This window comes from Hippopotamus amphibius, chromosome X (assembly GCF_030028045.1).
Source record: "Hippopotamus amphibius kiboko isolate mHipAmp2 chromosome X, mHipAmp2.hap2, whole genome shotgun sequence".
Classification (NCBI taxonomy): Eukaryota; Metazoa; Chordata; class Mammalia; order Artiodactyla; family Hippopotamidae; genus Hippopotamus; species Hippopotamus amphibius.
The window spans coordinates 125662758-125679488 of record NC_080203.1 but is presented as its reverse complement, the minus strand read 5'-3'; the positions used below and the strand labels follow the sequence as shown (position 1 = coordinate 125679488).

The window sequence follows — 16731 nt, the reverse complement described above, 5'->3', positions numbered from 1 at the left end:
TGACCAGGGCAAAACCCATCCCCCACTGGAATGATGACGCATTTCCAGCCGACACCGAACCTGTGGGATGCAGGCAGAGCACCACCTGGACCACGGCAGCAACAAGGCAAGTCTTGGAACTTTATGGGGCCCTGTTTTAGCAAGGACAGGAGTGGCCAAGAGAGGATCTCAGTTGTCCAAGGTCACAGAGCTAGGTGGTGACTAAGGGCCTCCTCCAGGCCGCACTTACCAGGGGATAGCGTCTGGATGCTTTCACAGGCCACTGAATTATAGCTCCGTACCAGTTTCCCTAATGCCCGTCGTTTTACATAAGAGATGGGCCATAGCACAGCCATTGCTATAGGAAGCCCTTTCTCAAAAGGAACGGGGCTCGTTTCACGATCCTGTGAAATTACTAAAAAGCATTAGATGCTAGCACCTTTACAACAGCCTTGAACACAAGCTTCGTGCACACTGAGCCTGATAAAGTGCTGTGGGAAGAGGCTCCATCGTGCTGGCCCACGTGCCGCCATGGGCGATTTCACCTGGAACAGCATCGTGTTGCTTTCCTTTCTTCCTGACCTGCTTGGACTATCAGTCTTCAGAGAGCTTTGAAAAAGGCTGTCTCAGGAATGCTGTGGGTGTGGTATTTTCAGAACGCGCACCCACCCGGCACCCTAACGCCGTGCAGCCGCCTCGCCTCGCCCCCTCCTCGCATGCTCACTCCCACCCAGCAACCCGGAGTCCGCGGCCTCGGCCTCTGTCCCCTGCTCTCACGCACCACCAGCCAGGAGCCTTGCGATGATGCCCTCTTGCTCACCTTGCCTCCCTCCCTCCAGTCCCTCCCCCCGGGCACTGGAGACCTCGCTCGGCCCTGTGCATGGTCCTGTCACCGGCTGTTTGTCTCGCAATTGGGTCCACAGCCCCGTGCCCGAGGCCGTTCCTGGCCCTCGTCCGCTCTTTGCAGCAGCCTCCCTCCTCCGGGCTCCAGCCTTCCCTTCCAGCCGGGCCGCGCTCCTCTTCTCTGGGCTTCTTTCCTCTGCTTGGGCTGGGTTCCACGTGGGGCCCGGTCCCGCGCTGGGAGGCGCATGGCAGCCGTTGGCCCAGGACCTCCCAGGCTGAGCAGCTGCCAGGGACGCGTGCCCCCGGGGAAGGAGTGCACCTACCTGAACCTTAATGTGCACGGCGTCCTGGCCCCTTCGGACCCGGGCTCCCAGCTGGTCCCAAAGAAGTAACTACAGTCCCTGTGCCTCCTTTAAGGAGGACTTTCATGACCACTGGGCTCTCCGTGTCTTTTAAGGCTGTGCGTCCTTACCTCATGACAGCAGAGGAGTCAGTGCCCCCGGGAGGGGCGGCCCTGCAGTGAGGGTGCGGGTCTTCCTCCTTCCTCCCTCAGCCAGCCTGGGCTTTCTGCCTCCGTGTGAGCGCGTCTCTCTCAGCTCCCCAACTGTTTTTTTCACATCTGACCACTTTTTCAAATGTCAGGCCGACACCGCCAGCTGCTTGGCACAGGCCGTGATAAACTCAGCTTCAACGCGCCCCACGTCACACTCTGAATATGCCGCATTCCCACTCTCCCTGCACCCCGAGTTTCACTCTGTGATACAGCACTTTCTAACCCTGTCTCTTAGTGAGCCCCTTTTAAACTCTGTCCTCTAGACCAGAGGTCACCAACTTTGCCTGGTCACATACACGCCTCAGCTCGGCCGTCTGAGGCTGCGCTCGTGCTGTAACGACATGTCAATGAAGGGGTGTGCCTGGGTGCCAGTAAAACCACAGGGCCATCAAAACTTGAACTCTGTATAATTTCACGTGTCCTAAGATATTATTCATTTGTTTCTTTTCCCCCAACAGTAGAAAGACACGAAGTCATTCTTAGCTCACAGGTGTATAAAAACAGATGGCAGGCTGGCTCTGGCCCAGGGGCTGGAGTCTGCTTAACCCCTGTCTTTAGGCTCTAAACTTGTAGAGGGCTGGTGAGCACGTCTCACAGTGTGGGTAAGTCTTCGTGGCCACTACCATAGTCAAACATAAAAGGAGAGCAGTGAGACAATATGACAGTTACCTCTTTTCAGAGTGGGAACTTTATATTAGAAAAATCTTCAATACCCTCATACATAGCTAAGGGAAATGCTTGCATTACTGGCCAGAGATTTTCATTCCTCCTCAATAATATGTTGAGGGTTTTTTTCACATTCCCGACTCTAAGTTGGAACGAACACGACTGTGTCATGGACCCTGCACGTACTCAGTGAGCTTTTACCAAATACAAAGAGACACACAGAGGTGTGGCTCCGGTGGGGTCTCAGTCATCGCACAGGCGTACTCACCATCCCACTGATGCAGCGGCCACAGGCGGTCGTTTTAAACTCCCCGTGCAGTTCTTTCACAGCGCTCGTGGTGTAGAAGCCTTCTGCCAACAGGATGATCCCGTACAAGAAGAAAAAGGACGCGATTCCATAGATGACATACTGCATCAGTTGAATTCTAGGAAAAGGAGACGATCCCACGTGGTTACATTCACAGCATGGTTAACTGATGGTTTTGGCCTCTGGAGGGAGGCCATGAGGGTGACGTCACCTGCCCCGCGGATGGCTTCGGTGGCCTCATGGGGCATTGCAGGCAGGCATCCCTGCCCACTCCACCACAACCTGGGCCTTTCTTCAGAGGTGGGCAACTTTCCTGGACAAGGGAGAAGTGTCCTTTGGGCAGGGGCCCACTTGCAATCTTTTAATACTTTTTAGACTCATTTTACAGATAAGCAAATGCAGACCTTGAGGAGTTAAAGTCGCTCACCCAAGGATGCACGCACAGCCAGCATTTAAATGCCAGTCCAATGGACAACATGTTCCTTCCGCCATATGAAAATGTCTCCCAGCCAGGCCTAGTGCTTAGTGATATTCTGACGAAACCCCTAAGCAAGCACTCAGGGCTTCTTTAAGGAGTAACTTGGGCAAACACTTCCTGCATAGACATTCTCATTACACAGGTGATACTATATCACGTAGGTTTAAGATACAAAGAGTTAATCCACATCTACTTTTGTTCTGTGAAAGCCAACAGAGCTGCAGATGACAACCCTGGGCTGCCCAACGGAAACACCTGGCGAGCTTTCGCGACTACGGGTACCTGGGTCCTGTCCCCAGAGATCATGACTTAATTAGTCTGGGGTGAAACATGGACATGGGGATTTTTTAAAAATACTCCTGGAAGTTTGAGAGCCACTCATCACAACTGCCAGCTAATTAAACTAACACACCTTTCCCAGGCTCAGTCATGATAACTATTTCTTGGTCTTTTTTGTACACGAGTCCCTTGTCCTGCTCGATCCTCCTGACCTCGCCCACCACTGCTCGTTTCTCTGGACTCATTTCCTGAGCAGATAAATAACATTTCCCAAGGACTCTTCCAACGTGATTCCACTTCTATAAGAATTCATTTGTGCCTGTTCTGAAAAGTCTGGTAGAAAAGTTTCTTCTTAACACAAGACATCTAAATAAAGACTGGGAAACCTTGGGAGTCGAGGAAGGTTTTTAAAAGGAAACACCGAAGGGCAAGGGGAAAATATAGAGGAAACAAGCACGGTGCTGCTGAGCACGCACGGCTATGAGAACCCACGCCTGGGAGCTGTGGCCGCGCCACTGAGTGCGACTCCAGAACAGGAAGGCCGAGGCTGAACCCCTGCAACATCTCCTTTTCCGAACTGGGGGTTTTTCTTCTGCACAAAGAATGAATGTCCAGGTCTTGCTCCTGTAGACTTCGAGTTGGGCTAGGTCCTCGACAGGGTTCCTATCATCTCAGGGGTGGCCACTCTGTGACAGCCCTGGAGGGCGTCTGGTACTCGGCTACCCTGGTAACTCCCTTGGTGGGAGGACTGACGGCACTGCCCCCGTCGCCCTCGGCCACTGTGTGCACCTTGCCACTCCCCAGGTGAGATCCCAGCCTAGGTCCCAAACACCCACTGCACTCCTGGCCTTTTCTTTTTCCTTCTCTCCTGGACCTTTTCCTATCTGCATCCAGGAGCGTGAATGAAAAGCATCCGTTTTCTCCCAGGCGAGCACACTGCAGTCTTTCGGCAACCCTCCTGGGGTGGTGGCACATTCAATACACCTTCAAAGCAAGCAGGTACTTACACCTCGCTCAGCAGGGCGTGGTCACTGGTGTTGGTGGAGAAGTGTTGCTCTAGGATGGCCACGGTGCCCGCGAGAGCCACGTGCCCGCAGCCGCAGAACAAGGCGACCCCGGAGAAGCAGAGGATGGTGGCCACCAGGGAGGCGTAGGGGACTCCTCCCAGACACTTGATGCAGCATTCGAAGCAGCCTGGACCCAGAGGAGAGAAAGCGCAGCTGGTAAGGGCAAAACGCCTTTCGACTCGTGAAGACCATGCATTGAGAGAGAAGGCTCAGCTCTTCCATCTTCCCACACGTGCTCTATGGGTAGTAGCTCAACGTCCCAGGGGCCAGTGGGGAGGCTATCATCATCTCACATTCTGTGGCCGAGGACTCAGGGGCTCCAAGAAGAAACTTAGCTTAATTTGCTTGGGATGAGTGGCAGAGCAGCCAACTGACAAATAGTTATGGAGTAAGTCACAATTCTAGAACTTCCTGATTGACCCAGGGTCAGGGTTAGGGGCCCCTGCTCAAGTGACAACAAGGACCAGTCATCCCGCTAACAGTGTCAAAAGAACTGCAGTGAGGCTGCGGCTCTGTGAAGAAAAGCGACTGTCGAGTTCCCCACAACCTCAACCTTCGGGCTCTTTAGGTATCTCTATTTTTGCAGCACCCAGTGGCCTTCCCCGAGCCTTTGACCTTCTGGACAACCAGAAGAATCAAATACAGTGATTACACTGCTGCTGTGATCAGAAAAGTATCAAGGTGATCATTTTGGAAAGGTGGTGGGCATGTCGGTCCCTAGAAGTGCCAAGTCACCCAGATCCACTCGAGTGGGTCCACTCAAGTTTCATTCATGTCAATATCAGAAGTTAGCTCCACTTTTAAGTAAAAATGTTCCCCGGGGCCAAGCAGCGCAAGCAATTTTGTCACAGTCCTCCCCCCACCCGCCTCCTCAGTTTCCACCTCCCCCCGCCCCCAACACACCTTCAGAGTAAGAACCCAGAACTGGTGGGTGACATTTAAGTACTTGAAGAGGGAAAAGGAACAGAACGGGTGGGGGGGGAGACAAAATGAGCATCCGTGAAGTGAAATGAAGGAGAGAGCCACAGTTCACTTGCCATTCTTGAGAGGAATAAGACTTTCATTCATTTTTGAAATCAACTTTGACTTGAGATGTCCTGAAAGACCTCCCCGGGGGCAGAGTCAGGTGACATTTTCTGCTCGGAGACATTTCCGTTTCAGTAGAGCAGTGCTGGCCTCGGGATGATGTCGGTACCTCCTGACCTGCCATCCCTGTTTACATTACCCAGACCCTTAAGTAAATGGCTTGTCAGGGAAAGCGAGCTCAACGCATTATGCTGTTTAACAGCAATCAAGAGTACTTCATGACTTCAGGGCAAGCACATTAAGGCAGCTGAATTTCTTTCCCCCAAATGGTCTTTACGGTAGGCAGGGAATGACTACCCAGCGAGAAACACTGGAGCTAGGCTTTTCCATTTTGATAAGCATCCCATTCTAAACTAGCATTTGCTTAAACCTACCCCAAGAGGTGACTATAGACTCACTACCACATCTCTCTTCAGTTCATTGGAAAATAAAAACGTCAGGCCCTCATAAGAAAGTGTGCTTCCTTTCATTTCAAAAGACAATCAGCTGGGACTTCCTAGGGGGTGCCCCAGTTAAGAATCCGCCTGCCAATTCAGGGGACACGGGTTTGACCCCTACCCCAGGAAGAGCCCACATGCCACGGAGCAACTAAGCCCGTGAGCCACAACTATTGAGCCTGTATGCTGCAACTACTGAAGCCCACACACCTAGAGCCTGTGCTCCACAAGAAGAGAAGCCACCACAATGACGAGTCCGCGCACCATAATGAAGAGTAGCCCCTACTCACGGCAACGAGAGAAAGCCCGGGTGCAGCAACAAAGACCCAATGCAGCCAATAAATAAATAAAGTTATTAAAAAAAAAAAAAAAAAAGACGATCAGCTGTTTTCATGAAGACCAACCTCCCTGAAGTGGACTGATGAAACTGCCTAAAGTGGGACCCAGCACACAATACAGTTCAAGTTCACTAGCAAGTCAGTAGCTTAAAGAGCTAAGGACACCTGAGATGGAGGTCAATCTTATTTTGTCCTATGACCTTCTGGGGGCTGAAGTAAAGTGAGAGCAATGCAACTGAAAGTCCCAATTCTCTCCAGGCTCCCAAACCAAGAGAAACTAGACTCCCTGGCCTCAATGTGTTCCATTATACAAGAGAGAAAATAGACCTCTTTTCTCTGATGCTGTATCATCCACCACCTTCCCCCGTTCTCAGCCTCCATGATGAAGTGAGGAACAAGATGCATGCCTGCTTCCCTGGCTAACGAGGTTATATCTGGTCCTTATTGGATAGAGACGTGTGGCCTTGAGACGGTGCTGCCCAATATGGTGGCCACTAGGCACACGTGGCTATTTCAGTTAGTCCAACTAAAATCAAAACTTCAGTTCCTCCGTTGCACAAGCACATGTCACATGCTCAATGGCCACATGGGCTGGTGGCTGCCATAACGGACCAAGCAGAAACAGGACATTCTACCACTGCACAACACTGCTGTGGAAGAGCAATTTTGACTTGCCACACATTCACTTTTCTGTGACATGAGCTAGGTTCTGAGTTTTACTTTGGATTTCATTCATTCAGTACTTTTTGAAGATCTACAGCGTGCTAAGCACTGTGCTTGGCACTGCGAATACAAATATAAAATAAGACGTCTTATTTGCCTTCAAGGAGATCAGTTTAATGCTGCAGGCAGACAACTAACAGAATTTCTACTGCACAGCGTGATGAGTGCCAAGATACAGGCTGCTGGAGAGCCAGTGGATGGTGGGTGGGGAAGAAAGGGAGATAGAAGGACAGGAGGAAATATAATTCAGATTGGAGAGGGGTCTGGAAAGGCTTTCTACAGAAAAGCCTAGGATGCAGAATATGTAAACAGCTGACATGGGGACATTGATATATAACCTGATAAAATTTGAAGACATCTGAAGGTTTCCGTAGTATATTATTTTCATAAGCCCACATCCTTTCTCATCATCTGGAGTTAGGGTTAGGTGTTATAGCGTAGCGCACTTGCCCTTTAGTAATAGAACTCATCCTTCCAAATCCACAGTTGCCACTTCAAAACAGTCTTTCATCCGAAGGCTTAGAGCATTCTGCTTCTTTCAAAGGAAATATCACAGCTGTTCTCCAGCTCAAAAAGACGAGTGCGGTTAGAAGAATGATGCCGTTCAGTCCCAAATTCACCACTAGATCAAGGCTAACGTTTCCCTCCAATTTCTCTCTCTCATGGACTCCATATACCCCATGCTGTGGGTCTCGTTTTTAAGACAGCAGGGGAAACCAGGGACTCAAGAATTTCGGGGATCACTTCAATGACTCATACTCTCTCAGCAGAAGCCAATGCTCTTAGGTTTTCAGCGGATGATTTTATTTGCGAATGTAGAACCCTGGCTCCTGCAGAACAGAAGTCACCATATTGGTCACTGTCACTCCACACGCACAGATAAAACTCTTATGGACCCTGCTGGCCACCGTGAGCAGAAGCTTGTGAATACAACCTGGGAAAACTTTATAGGAAATAATTCAGCTGGATGTAGCGCTTATTCTAGCGTGGCTGACCGATTACCCACAGGGCAAAAAGTGCACGCGTGGCGAACAGCCAAGCCTCTGTGAATGGATTGCTCCCCACTGTACCCTCTACATCACTCTAGAAGCCATCTCTCCCCACAGAGCGGAACATATCTTTCAACACTGGGCGACTTGGTCAAATGCCACACGCATAACCCAGAGGAACCAAAAGTGCTGCAAAAAGTTAGTAAGAAAAGCCTAAACATGTTCCTAAAATATGGTATCAATACTGTTAGCGTCCTCACATGCACAGCATTTCTGACCTGAAAAAGATGTAGGTATGTGTGCGGCAGGGGTGGTGGTAGAGGCCGTGATGATGGTGTGTGTTCGGGCTGGCCTCACACAAGTACGACCTGCACCCGCCCGTGGGGCCCCGTGCTTAGTACAATACTCTGCTGTTGCCATCTTCGCATTCTTAATACTTTCTGAACAAGGGTGTCTGAATTTTCATTTTTGCACTGGGCCTATCAATTATGGAGCTATTATATATATATATGAACATATGGAATTTGTGAATATATGAACTTATACAGTCCTGGGTGTACTTACGGGGGAGGAGACGGGAGGGGTTCTTACTAATTTATGTGGCCACAGTAGCATTGGTTTATTTCATAGTGTTAAGACAGAAATGCAGCCTAGAAAGGCAGACCTCGCCTCACCCACCAGATCATCCTGTGTACAGTGACCATCACGCTTTATCAAGGGCCTGGCATGTGCTAGAATTACTGACTCCCCCTTCGCTCTGAGAGGGAATAGCAATCACCTGCTGTATCACCCATCACAGAGTCAACGCTCCAAGTTCTGCTAAACCAGGGGTCGGCAAACTGCAGCCTGCAGTTTTGTAAATAAAGTTTTATAGGAACACAGCTTACACCCCTTCTTTTACAAATCATCTGCAGCTATCTCTGCCCTACAGTGGCTGAGCTGGGTAACTGTGACAGAGAGCGCGTGGCTTACAAAGCCTTAAATATTTACTGTTTACAGAAAAAGTCTGCAGACCCCTATGTGGAAGCACTGACATTCGGAGTGTGTTCCAGGACCAGCAGCAGCATCACCTATGAACACGGTAAAGATGCAAATTCTTGGGTCCAGCCCTAGAGCCACTGCATCAGAAAATCAGGGCTGGGGGTGTGGGAAGAGATGCTCATCTGTGCTTTCGGGTGATTCTCACGCAGGCTCAAATCTGAGAACCACTGTCATGTAGAATCATGCCAGCTCTTCACTGCGGCAGCCCCACCTGCCTTCTTTTACTAACCAGCCCAGCTGCACGACAGTAAACACCTACCACCACAAAACGCTTCCCGGCTTCTGGCCAACATGGAGTATCAGGGACCTAATTTATCCTCCGGCCTGAAACCACAACCGAACTGAACAAAACCTACGAAACAATGCTCTTCAAGGAATTAGACATCAGGCTGTGAAGAGCCACCCATGGCTAATGAGTCAGTTATTACCATAAATTCTCAACAGAACCAAAGAGTCCACGTGAAACAAGCTGTAACACGTTTTGAAGAAACAGCACAGGGTCACCTGAAGGCGCGGGTCACCTGAAGGCGCAGCTCACCTCTCATTTGAACAAGAGAAGCTCTTCCCCATAACCTTGCTGTTATCGTCATCTCAGGTACTGGGGTCTCTTAAAGGCCGGATTGAATGGAAGCTGTCAGTTAATCAGGGTAACAGATATGGGTGAGGATGAGAGCACTGGGAGGGAGGGAGCAGCTGTCCATTCACCCGTTCCTTCCATTAGTGGACATTCAGTGCTCACCGAAGTGTCTCTGAGGGCCCAAGTACTGGGCTGGACGCTGGGGACTGGATGGTGAGCTAAGATGGGTGTGTTCTACACGCTAATGGATTTTATAGCCTATGGGGGAAACAGACATTATCCAGATGGTTTTGGGCTCAGAAGTGCTAAGGAAACAATGGGGACTTAGTTAGTTAGGCTTTTGGAGGGTGACCAGGGACAGCCTCCACAGCTTAGATATGAAGGATGGATTTGAGCTGATTAGATAAAAGGAGAGAGGGATGGGGTAGGGAGGGTGTTTCAGGAAACAGGAACAGCACGAACAAAAGCTCTGCGGTGGAAAAGAGCAGGGCATGGACGATGCCAGAACAGAAAGGGTACATGGTGAGGATTGGGCAAGGAAGGCAGCAGGGGTCTATGGGAGCTAGAAGCACTGAGGGCTTTCCAGGCTGCCTGAAGGATTCTGGACTTCACCCTCAGCATCACATGAAGAAGCCACTGAGCATTTTTGACCCCACGGAACAGACAAGGGTTGTAGAAGATCCCCCTGGCAGATGCGACAAGAACAAAGTGGCCGTGGAGATGAGTAGGAGCTCACTGCAATGGTTCAGGCAAAAGATGACAGGTGCTTGGACCACGGCAGAGGCAGCAGAAGTAGAAGAAAGGGATGCGTCTGAGAGAGGGTTGAGATGTCAAGTGGGCACAACTTGGTGTGGATTCAAAGGAAGGGTCGGGGGGACCTCTCTGGTGGTCCAGTGGTTAAGACTCCATGCTTCCAATGCAGGGGGCACGGCCGACAGGTGATCGGATACGTGGGTCTGTAGCTCAGAAGAGCTGATGCTGGATGCTGTCAACCGCAGTGACACTTCTGGACCGCAGTGAACACTTTCAGAGGTCAAGGAAAGACATGAGGGGGCCATTTAGCAGCTGAAAGTACTTTAGACCCTTTGCTTTGCCAAGTATGGCCCTTGGACAAGCAGCGTGAGCTCCAGCAGGGAGCTTGGGGGAAATGCAGAATGTTGGGCCCCACCCCAGACCAACCAAATCAGAACCTGCATCTGAACAAGCCCCCAGGTGTGCACATGAAAGTTTGAGAAGCCCACGGCCAGTCACTGGTCCCAGGTGCGGGTGTCCCGAGTCCCTTTGAAGTGCCTGCTCTTGTGTTCAACTGTGTTTGGTGTTTTCTCCCGAAGAGGTGGCCTGCTGGGCTTGGCCCTAACTCCAGCCACTTGCAAATCAAATGGCAAGTTCCAGGGGCCGCAACGAAGAAAAACACAAATGTTCCAAGCTGTTCAGCCGTCTTGAAAAGAGTGCAACTAGAGTGTTTTTTCTGAGCCAAGCAAGCATTGTTAACCTCAGCTTTTTCAGATCAAAGATGCTTTAGTGCCATACCACAGACAGGGTCTGAGAAAACAGACGTATCACCCCTGCCACCTGCCGCCCGCCCCCACCCCCAAGCAGACAAAGGACCTGGATCTGTGCTTTGGGCTGTCCCCAGCATGAGAAGTCACAGGCCAGGCTGATGTTTTTAAAGAGGGAGGTGGTGCCAAGTATCAGCTGCGAACCACGCCATGAAAAGTTGATGCCAGCTAAGGAAGAGCAATGCTTTTCTTGGATATTCCTATAAATCCACAGGCTGAGTTTTCCCGAGCTTCAAACTAGCAATGACAGCGTTGACGAACATGAACCAGAAAAGGCCAGGAAAGCATTTTTTGGATGACTGTGAACTACTCGCGGGAAAAAATAAATAAATAAATCACTGCTAGGCTTTCTAGCACATTTTACTACTAATTCTCAGTACCTCTCACCACCACCCCCCCCACCCCGAACCTCTGTTCGGTTAATAAAGTCTTCAGCCTTCATTTGGCCGGTCTCTGCGGCTAAAGAGAATTTTCGGTTTTGATTCGCACAAAAACTCCAGTGTGCGTTAGCCTAAGATAGTTTAAATAGAAACCGCATAGTAGGGAGGAAAAATAGGCCTCAATGCCTCTCCCTCTCAATGGCCATTTTGTCTCCAGCATGTCTAGAACCTTTTGTGCAGAACAACAGAATAAAACATGTTTTGTCCTCGGGCTTGCGGATGGCCGTTGCCATGGCTGTGAGTTCATAACGGCCCAGTGATTTGCCCCAAGTTGTCTGTGATCCTGGCTGCAGCTTTGATGCTGGCTCAGAAGGAGGACTGGCAGCAACAAGGGCTCACATTCTTCCCCAGGGAATGAATGTCTCACACACACTCTCTCACACTCACAGCCCTCTACGCATGGTCTTCCTTGCTACTTTACTGATTCCTAATGATCTGCCAAAAGAAAAAAGAAAAGAAGTAAAGTTTGCAGGTTTCAAACTACCAGCAGGAAAATGGAGGTGGAGAGACTCCTTACTTAAGAGACATAAGAGTGGATGTCAGGGGACCGAGGCCTCTCTGACTTGGCTGGCTTAAGCAGCAGTTCTCAACAGGGGGCGACTGTGCGCCCCTAGGGGATATCGAGCAATGTCTGGAGATATTTTTGGTTGTCACGACTGGTGGAGGATGCTACCGGCTCTAGTGGGTGGAGTCCAGGGATGCTGCTCAACATCCTATAGGGCCCAGGACAGCCCCTCAACAATTACACTACCCCAATGTCAAGAGCACTGAGGAGGAGAATTCCTGAGACAGGACAAACACACGTGCTCTGCAGTGCTCACATCGCTGGTTTCCAACTGGGGGTGATTTTGCCCCCCAGAGGACGGGTGGAGACATTCTGAGTCATCGCAACTGGGCAGCTGCTACTGGCAGGTAGTGGGTAGAAGCCAGAGACGCTGCTAAACACCCTACACTGTACAGGACGGTCCCCACCCTAAACACGACAAAGAACAAGGTGACACAAAGTGTCAAGGATGAGAAACCTCGCTCTCAGGCTACCTTGTACAATCCTGATCTGAGACTAAGAGCTTAAAATAAACCTTACTTTGTTTACAAAATATTACAGCGCAGAAGTTGCCAAGTTTTGCTGCCCAATAGCGTCACCTGGAGCGCACTGGAAAGGCCTGATGCCCAGACATCACCCCGGACCAATTAATCAGAATTTCTTGGGATGGGACTCAAGAATTAGAGGCTTTGCTTAAAAAAAGTTCCCCAGGTGATTTCAAGTTGGAGAGCAAATGTTCTAGTGCAGGCGTCAGCCAACTGCGGCCCATGGGCCAAACTCAGCTCTCCATATGGCCTGCAAACTCAGAACGCTGCTTTACATTTCAAAATGATTTTTTAAAAAACCCAAACTCAAAGAATAATAATACTTTGTGACACAAGTATATGGAATTCTAATTTCTGTGTCCATAAATAAAGTGTTACTGGAACACAGCCGAACCCATTCCTTTATGTACTGTGTGTGGCTATTTTCAAGCTGCAAAGGCAGACCTGAGTAGTTGCCAGATATTTACCATCTGGCCTTTCACAGGAAAGTTTGTGGCTCCCCCTTCAAGAGCACCAGTTCTCCAACTTTCATGTGCATTTAAATTCCCTGGGGATCCCGTTAAAAATGCAGATTCTGGTTAAGCAGGTCTGGGCAGGGGACTGTGCCTCTGCATTTCTCACCAGCTCCCAGGGGACCCTATTCTGCAGGTCCACCGGCTGGTCACTCAACCACAAGGGTAGAAAAGAGGGGCTCTCCAAGGGGGGGTCTGTACAACCCTGGGAGACCCTGAGACTCCTCCGGGAGGTCCGGGAGGCCAAATCTGTCTTTATAATAGCACTGGAAGGTACTGACTTTTTTCACTGTGTTGACGTTTGCACAGTAAAACTGCTGATGGCTTAGCGCGAATCAGGCAGTGGCACCACAGTGTATTAATCAGCAGTGCATTCCTCACCACCACGCACTCACAGGAAAAAAAAACAAGAGACAGTTTCACTTTAAAATGTTCTTGATGCGGTAAAAACAATTATCAACTTTAAGAAATCTAAACTCCCCCTTTGGAAGATTCTGTGCGATGAAATGGGAAGGACGCATACAGGACTTCTGCAGCATGCCAGAGCACGATGAAAAGTTCGTGTGTTTGAGTTATGAGCTGAACTAACACCTTGTTTTTTGGTGGACTGTGGCTTTTTTCTTTAAAGAATGACTTAACAGGCTATAGTTATTAAGACTTGGGAAGAAGACAGACAGATGGCCAACAGGCATGTGAAAAGATGCTCAATATCACTACCCATCAGGGAAACGCAAATCAAAACCACAATGAAATATCAGCTCACACCTGTCAGAAAGGCTATTATCCAAAAGACAACAAATAACAAGTGTTGGCAAAGATGTAGAGAAAAGGGAACCCTTGTGTACCATTGGTGGGACTGTAAATTGGTGCAGCCACTACGGAAAACAGTGTTTTCATGTTCTCCAGAAAAATGCCCAGAAGTAAAATAGTTTTGGTCATATTGGTAATTCTGTTCTTAATTTTTTGAAGAATCTCCACACTCATTCAAAAAGATACATGAATCTTTGTGTTCGTGGCAGCATTATTTATAATAGCCAAGACATGGAAACAACCTAAGTGCTCGCTGATGGATGAATGGATAAAGATGATATAAGAACTACCACGTGACCCAGCAATCCCACTCCTAAGCATGTATCCAGAGAAAACTAATTTGGAAAGATACATGCACCCCAGTGTTCCCTGGAGCACTATTTACAACAACCAAGACATGGAAGCAGCGTCCATAGATAGACGAATGGATAAAGAAGATGTGGTACATATATACAATGGAATATTAGTCAGCCATGCAAAAGAATGAAATAATGCCATTTGCAGCAACATGGATGGACCTAGAGAGTATCACACTAACTGAAGTAAGTCAGACAGAGAAAGACATATGTGATATCACCTATAATTTTTAAAACATGATACAAATGAACTTATTTACAAAACAGAAACAGACTTACAGATTTCAAAAACAAACTTATGGTTACCAAAGGGGAAATGTGGGGAGGAGGGATAAAGTAAGAGCTTGGGATTGACATACACACACTACTATGTATAAAATAGATAACTAATAAGGACCTACTGTAGAGTGCAGGGAACTCGACTCAGTATTCTGTAATAACCTATACGGGAAAAGAATCTGAAAAAGAATGAATACATGTATATGTATAACTGAATCTCTTTGCTGTATACCTGAAACTCATACAGCATTGTAAACCAACTATACTTCAATAAAAATTTTTAAAAAGATGATATGATATATATCTTATGTGTATATATATATATACACACACACACACACACAATAAAATACTACTCAGCCATAAAAAAGAACGAAATCCTGCTATTTGCAACAACATGAATGGACCTTGAGGGTATTATGCTAAATGAGGTAAGTCAGGTGGAGAAAGACAAATGCCATATAGTTTCACTCGTATGTGGAATCTAAAAACAAAACAAAACAAAAAACAACTCTTAGATACAGAGAAGAGATTAGTAGTTATCAGCGAAGAAGAGCGTTGGGTGACATGAGTGAAGGGGGTCAACTGTCTGTCTGATGATGGATGGTAACTAGACTTGTGGTGGTGATGACTGCAATGTATACAGATGTTGAGTTATAATGCTGTACCTGAAACATTACACACACACACACACACACAGACTTGGGTATCTGGCAGAAATTTTCTCAAAAATGATGTAAATGAGCTTGCCACTTCAAAGAAAACAAGTGATAATATCTGTTGCCAATCAATTTTGGAAAACTTGCACCCGTGATAGTGAAAGTCCCAGCTTCAGTGAAAGTCCCAGCTTCCCAGTACTTAACGGACTTCTTGATGAAATCGGTGGTGATATTAATGAATGTGACTTGTGGGGTATGGTATAATGAAATGTGTCAATCCTTGGAAGATCTGCACAACCCAGAGAACCAGTACTTTCCAAACGACCAATGTGGGATGTTACAAAATCATTCTCGAATACAGAGCCAAACAAAGTGCAAGGTAGAGCAGCCAGTTTAAATGGAACAGAGTAGAAAAAGTTCACTGATGTGGTTTCAGATTCCACATTATTAATAATCTTTAAGAAACCACCACTTGTTGGATTCTGGTGTATTATCAAGGAAGAGTTCCACAAATATATGAAAAGGCCATTAAAACACTCTTCCCTTCTCCAACCACCTGTGAGAGACCGAGTTTTCCTCGTATACTTCAGCTAAAACTAGATACTCCGAGATGCCTTTGAATGAATGTAGAGGCAGATGAAAGGATCCAGCTGTCGAATATTAAGCCAGATATTAAGGAGATTTGCAAAAAGATATAACAGTGCTACTCTCTCACTCAGTTTTTACTTTGGGAAAAGAGTTATCTTTCCCAGACATTATTTATGTTAACATGTAATGGGTTTAATATTGTCATTTTAAATAAATAAGTTCATTATTTTTTAAAGGATAAAATGTAATCTAATTTATTTCTGAGGTCAAGTATAAAAATAAAATATAAAAAAGTTGTATAATTCATGAATAAAATAAATTATACAACTTTTAACTTCTATGATGAAAACATTACTACTTAATAATAAATTTCTCACTTATAATTTCTAATATAAAAATATTTAGACATCTAACCCACATGAGCAAAAGCTTTTTGAGGCCTTCAATTATTTTTAAGAGGGTAAAGGGATTTAACACCCCAAAGTCTGTAAACCACTGGTATATACCATCAGGAGGGTATCACGAAGTCAGTGGACAGGAGGTCCTCCTGTTAAAGACCTAAGTGAGAAATCACTTAAATGGTAGACAGGTTGCTTCTCAGTTCTCTCTTGACCTTCTTAGAGTTGATGACATAAAAGTCCAACTACATAATGCCAAGAACGTTGAAACTATTTTTAATGATATAAAGAGAATTTCTTTTCAGGAGATGCTTCTAAAAGCTTGTCCTAAAGTCTATGAAATCAGAAAATTTCATTTTTGTGGCATGTTGTAAAAATCTTAAAATAGATGAGCCTCTCACGTTTGCAATATGGCTTGGGCAGTAGAAGATGAGCAATTATATAAAAGGAAAGCTACGTTCACATGGTGAGAATAAACAAAGTCAAGAAATAGACACTTGTTAGTCTCTTCCTTCACCTCCTGCAGGAACTGGCTTTGGTTTTCCTAAAGACCATGTGTGTGCTATTGGCCTAGTTAAGTGGGGAGCAAAGAACCAGGGAAACCTTTGGCAAGTAGGAGAAGCCAGCTCTAAATCCAGATGGCAGAGATTTTAAGAGCACAGAGACCTGTAGGGGTTC

General features: G+C 47.4%; 1 protein-coding gene across 7 annotated transcripts in view; it reads right to left on the bottom strand.

The window, feature by feature from the left end:
* The window catches only part of GPM6B (glycoprotein M6B), a 156875-nt gene that overhangs the window by 7679 nt on the left and 132465 nt on the right, over window positions 1-16731 (bottom strand). For all 7 annotated transcript variants that reach the window (XM_057717990.1, XM_057717984.1, XM_057717986.1 and 4 more), the window contains 2 exons: window positions 4113-4299; window positions 2310-2466 (listed from right to left, as the gene is read on the bottom strand). In XM_057717990.1, coding sequence (XP_057573973.1) covers window positions 2310-2466; window positions 4113-4299 — 344 coding nt within the window. The remainder of the gene's footprint in view (window positions 1-2309; window positions 2467-4112; window positions 4300-16731) is intronic.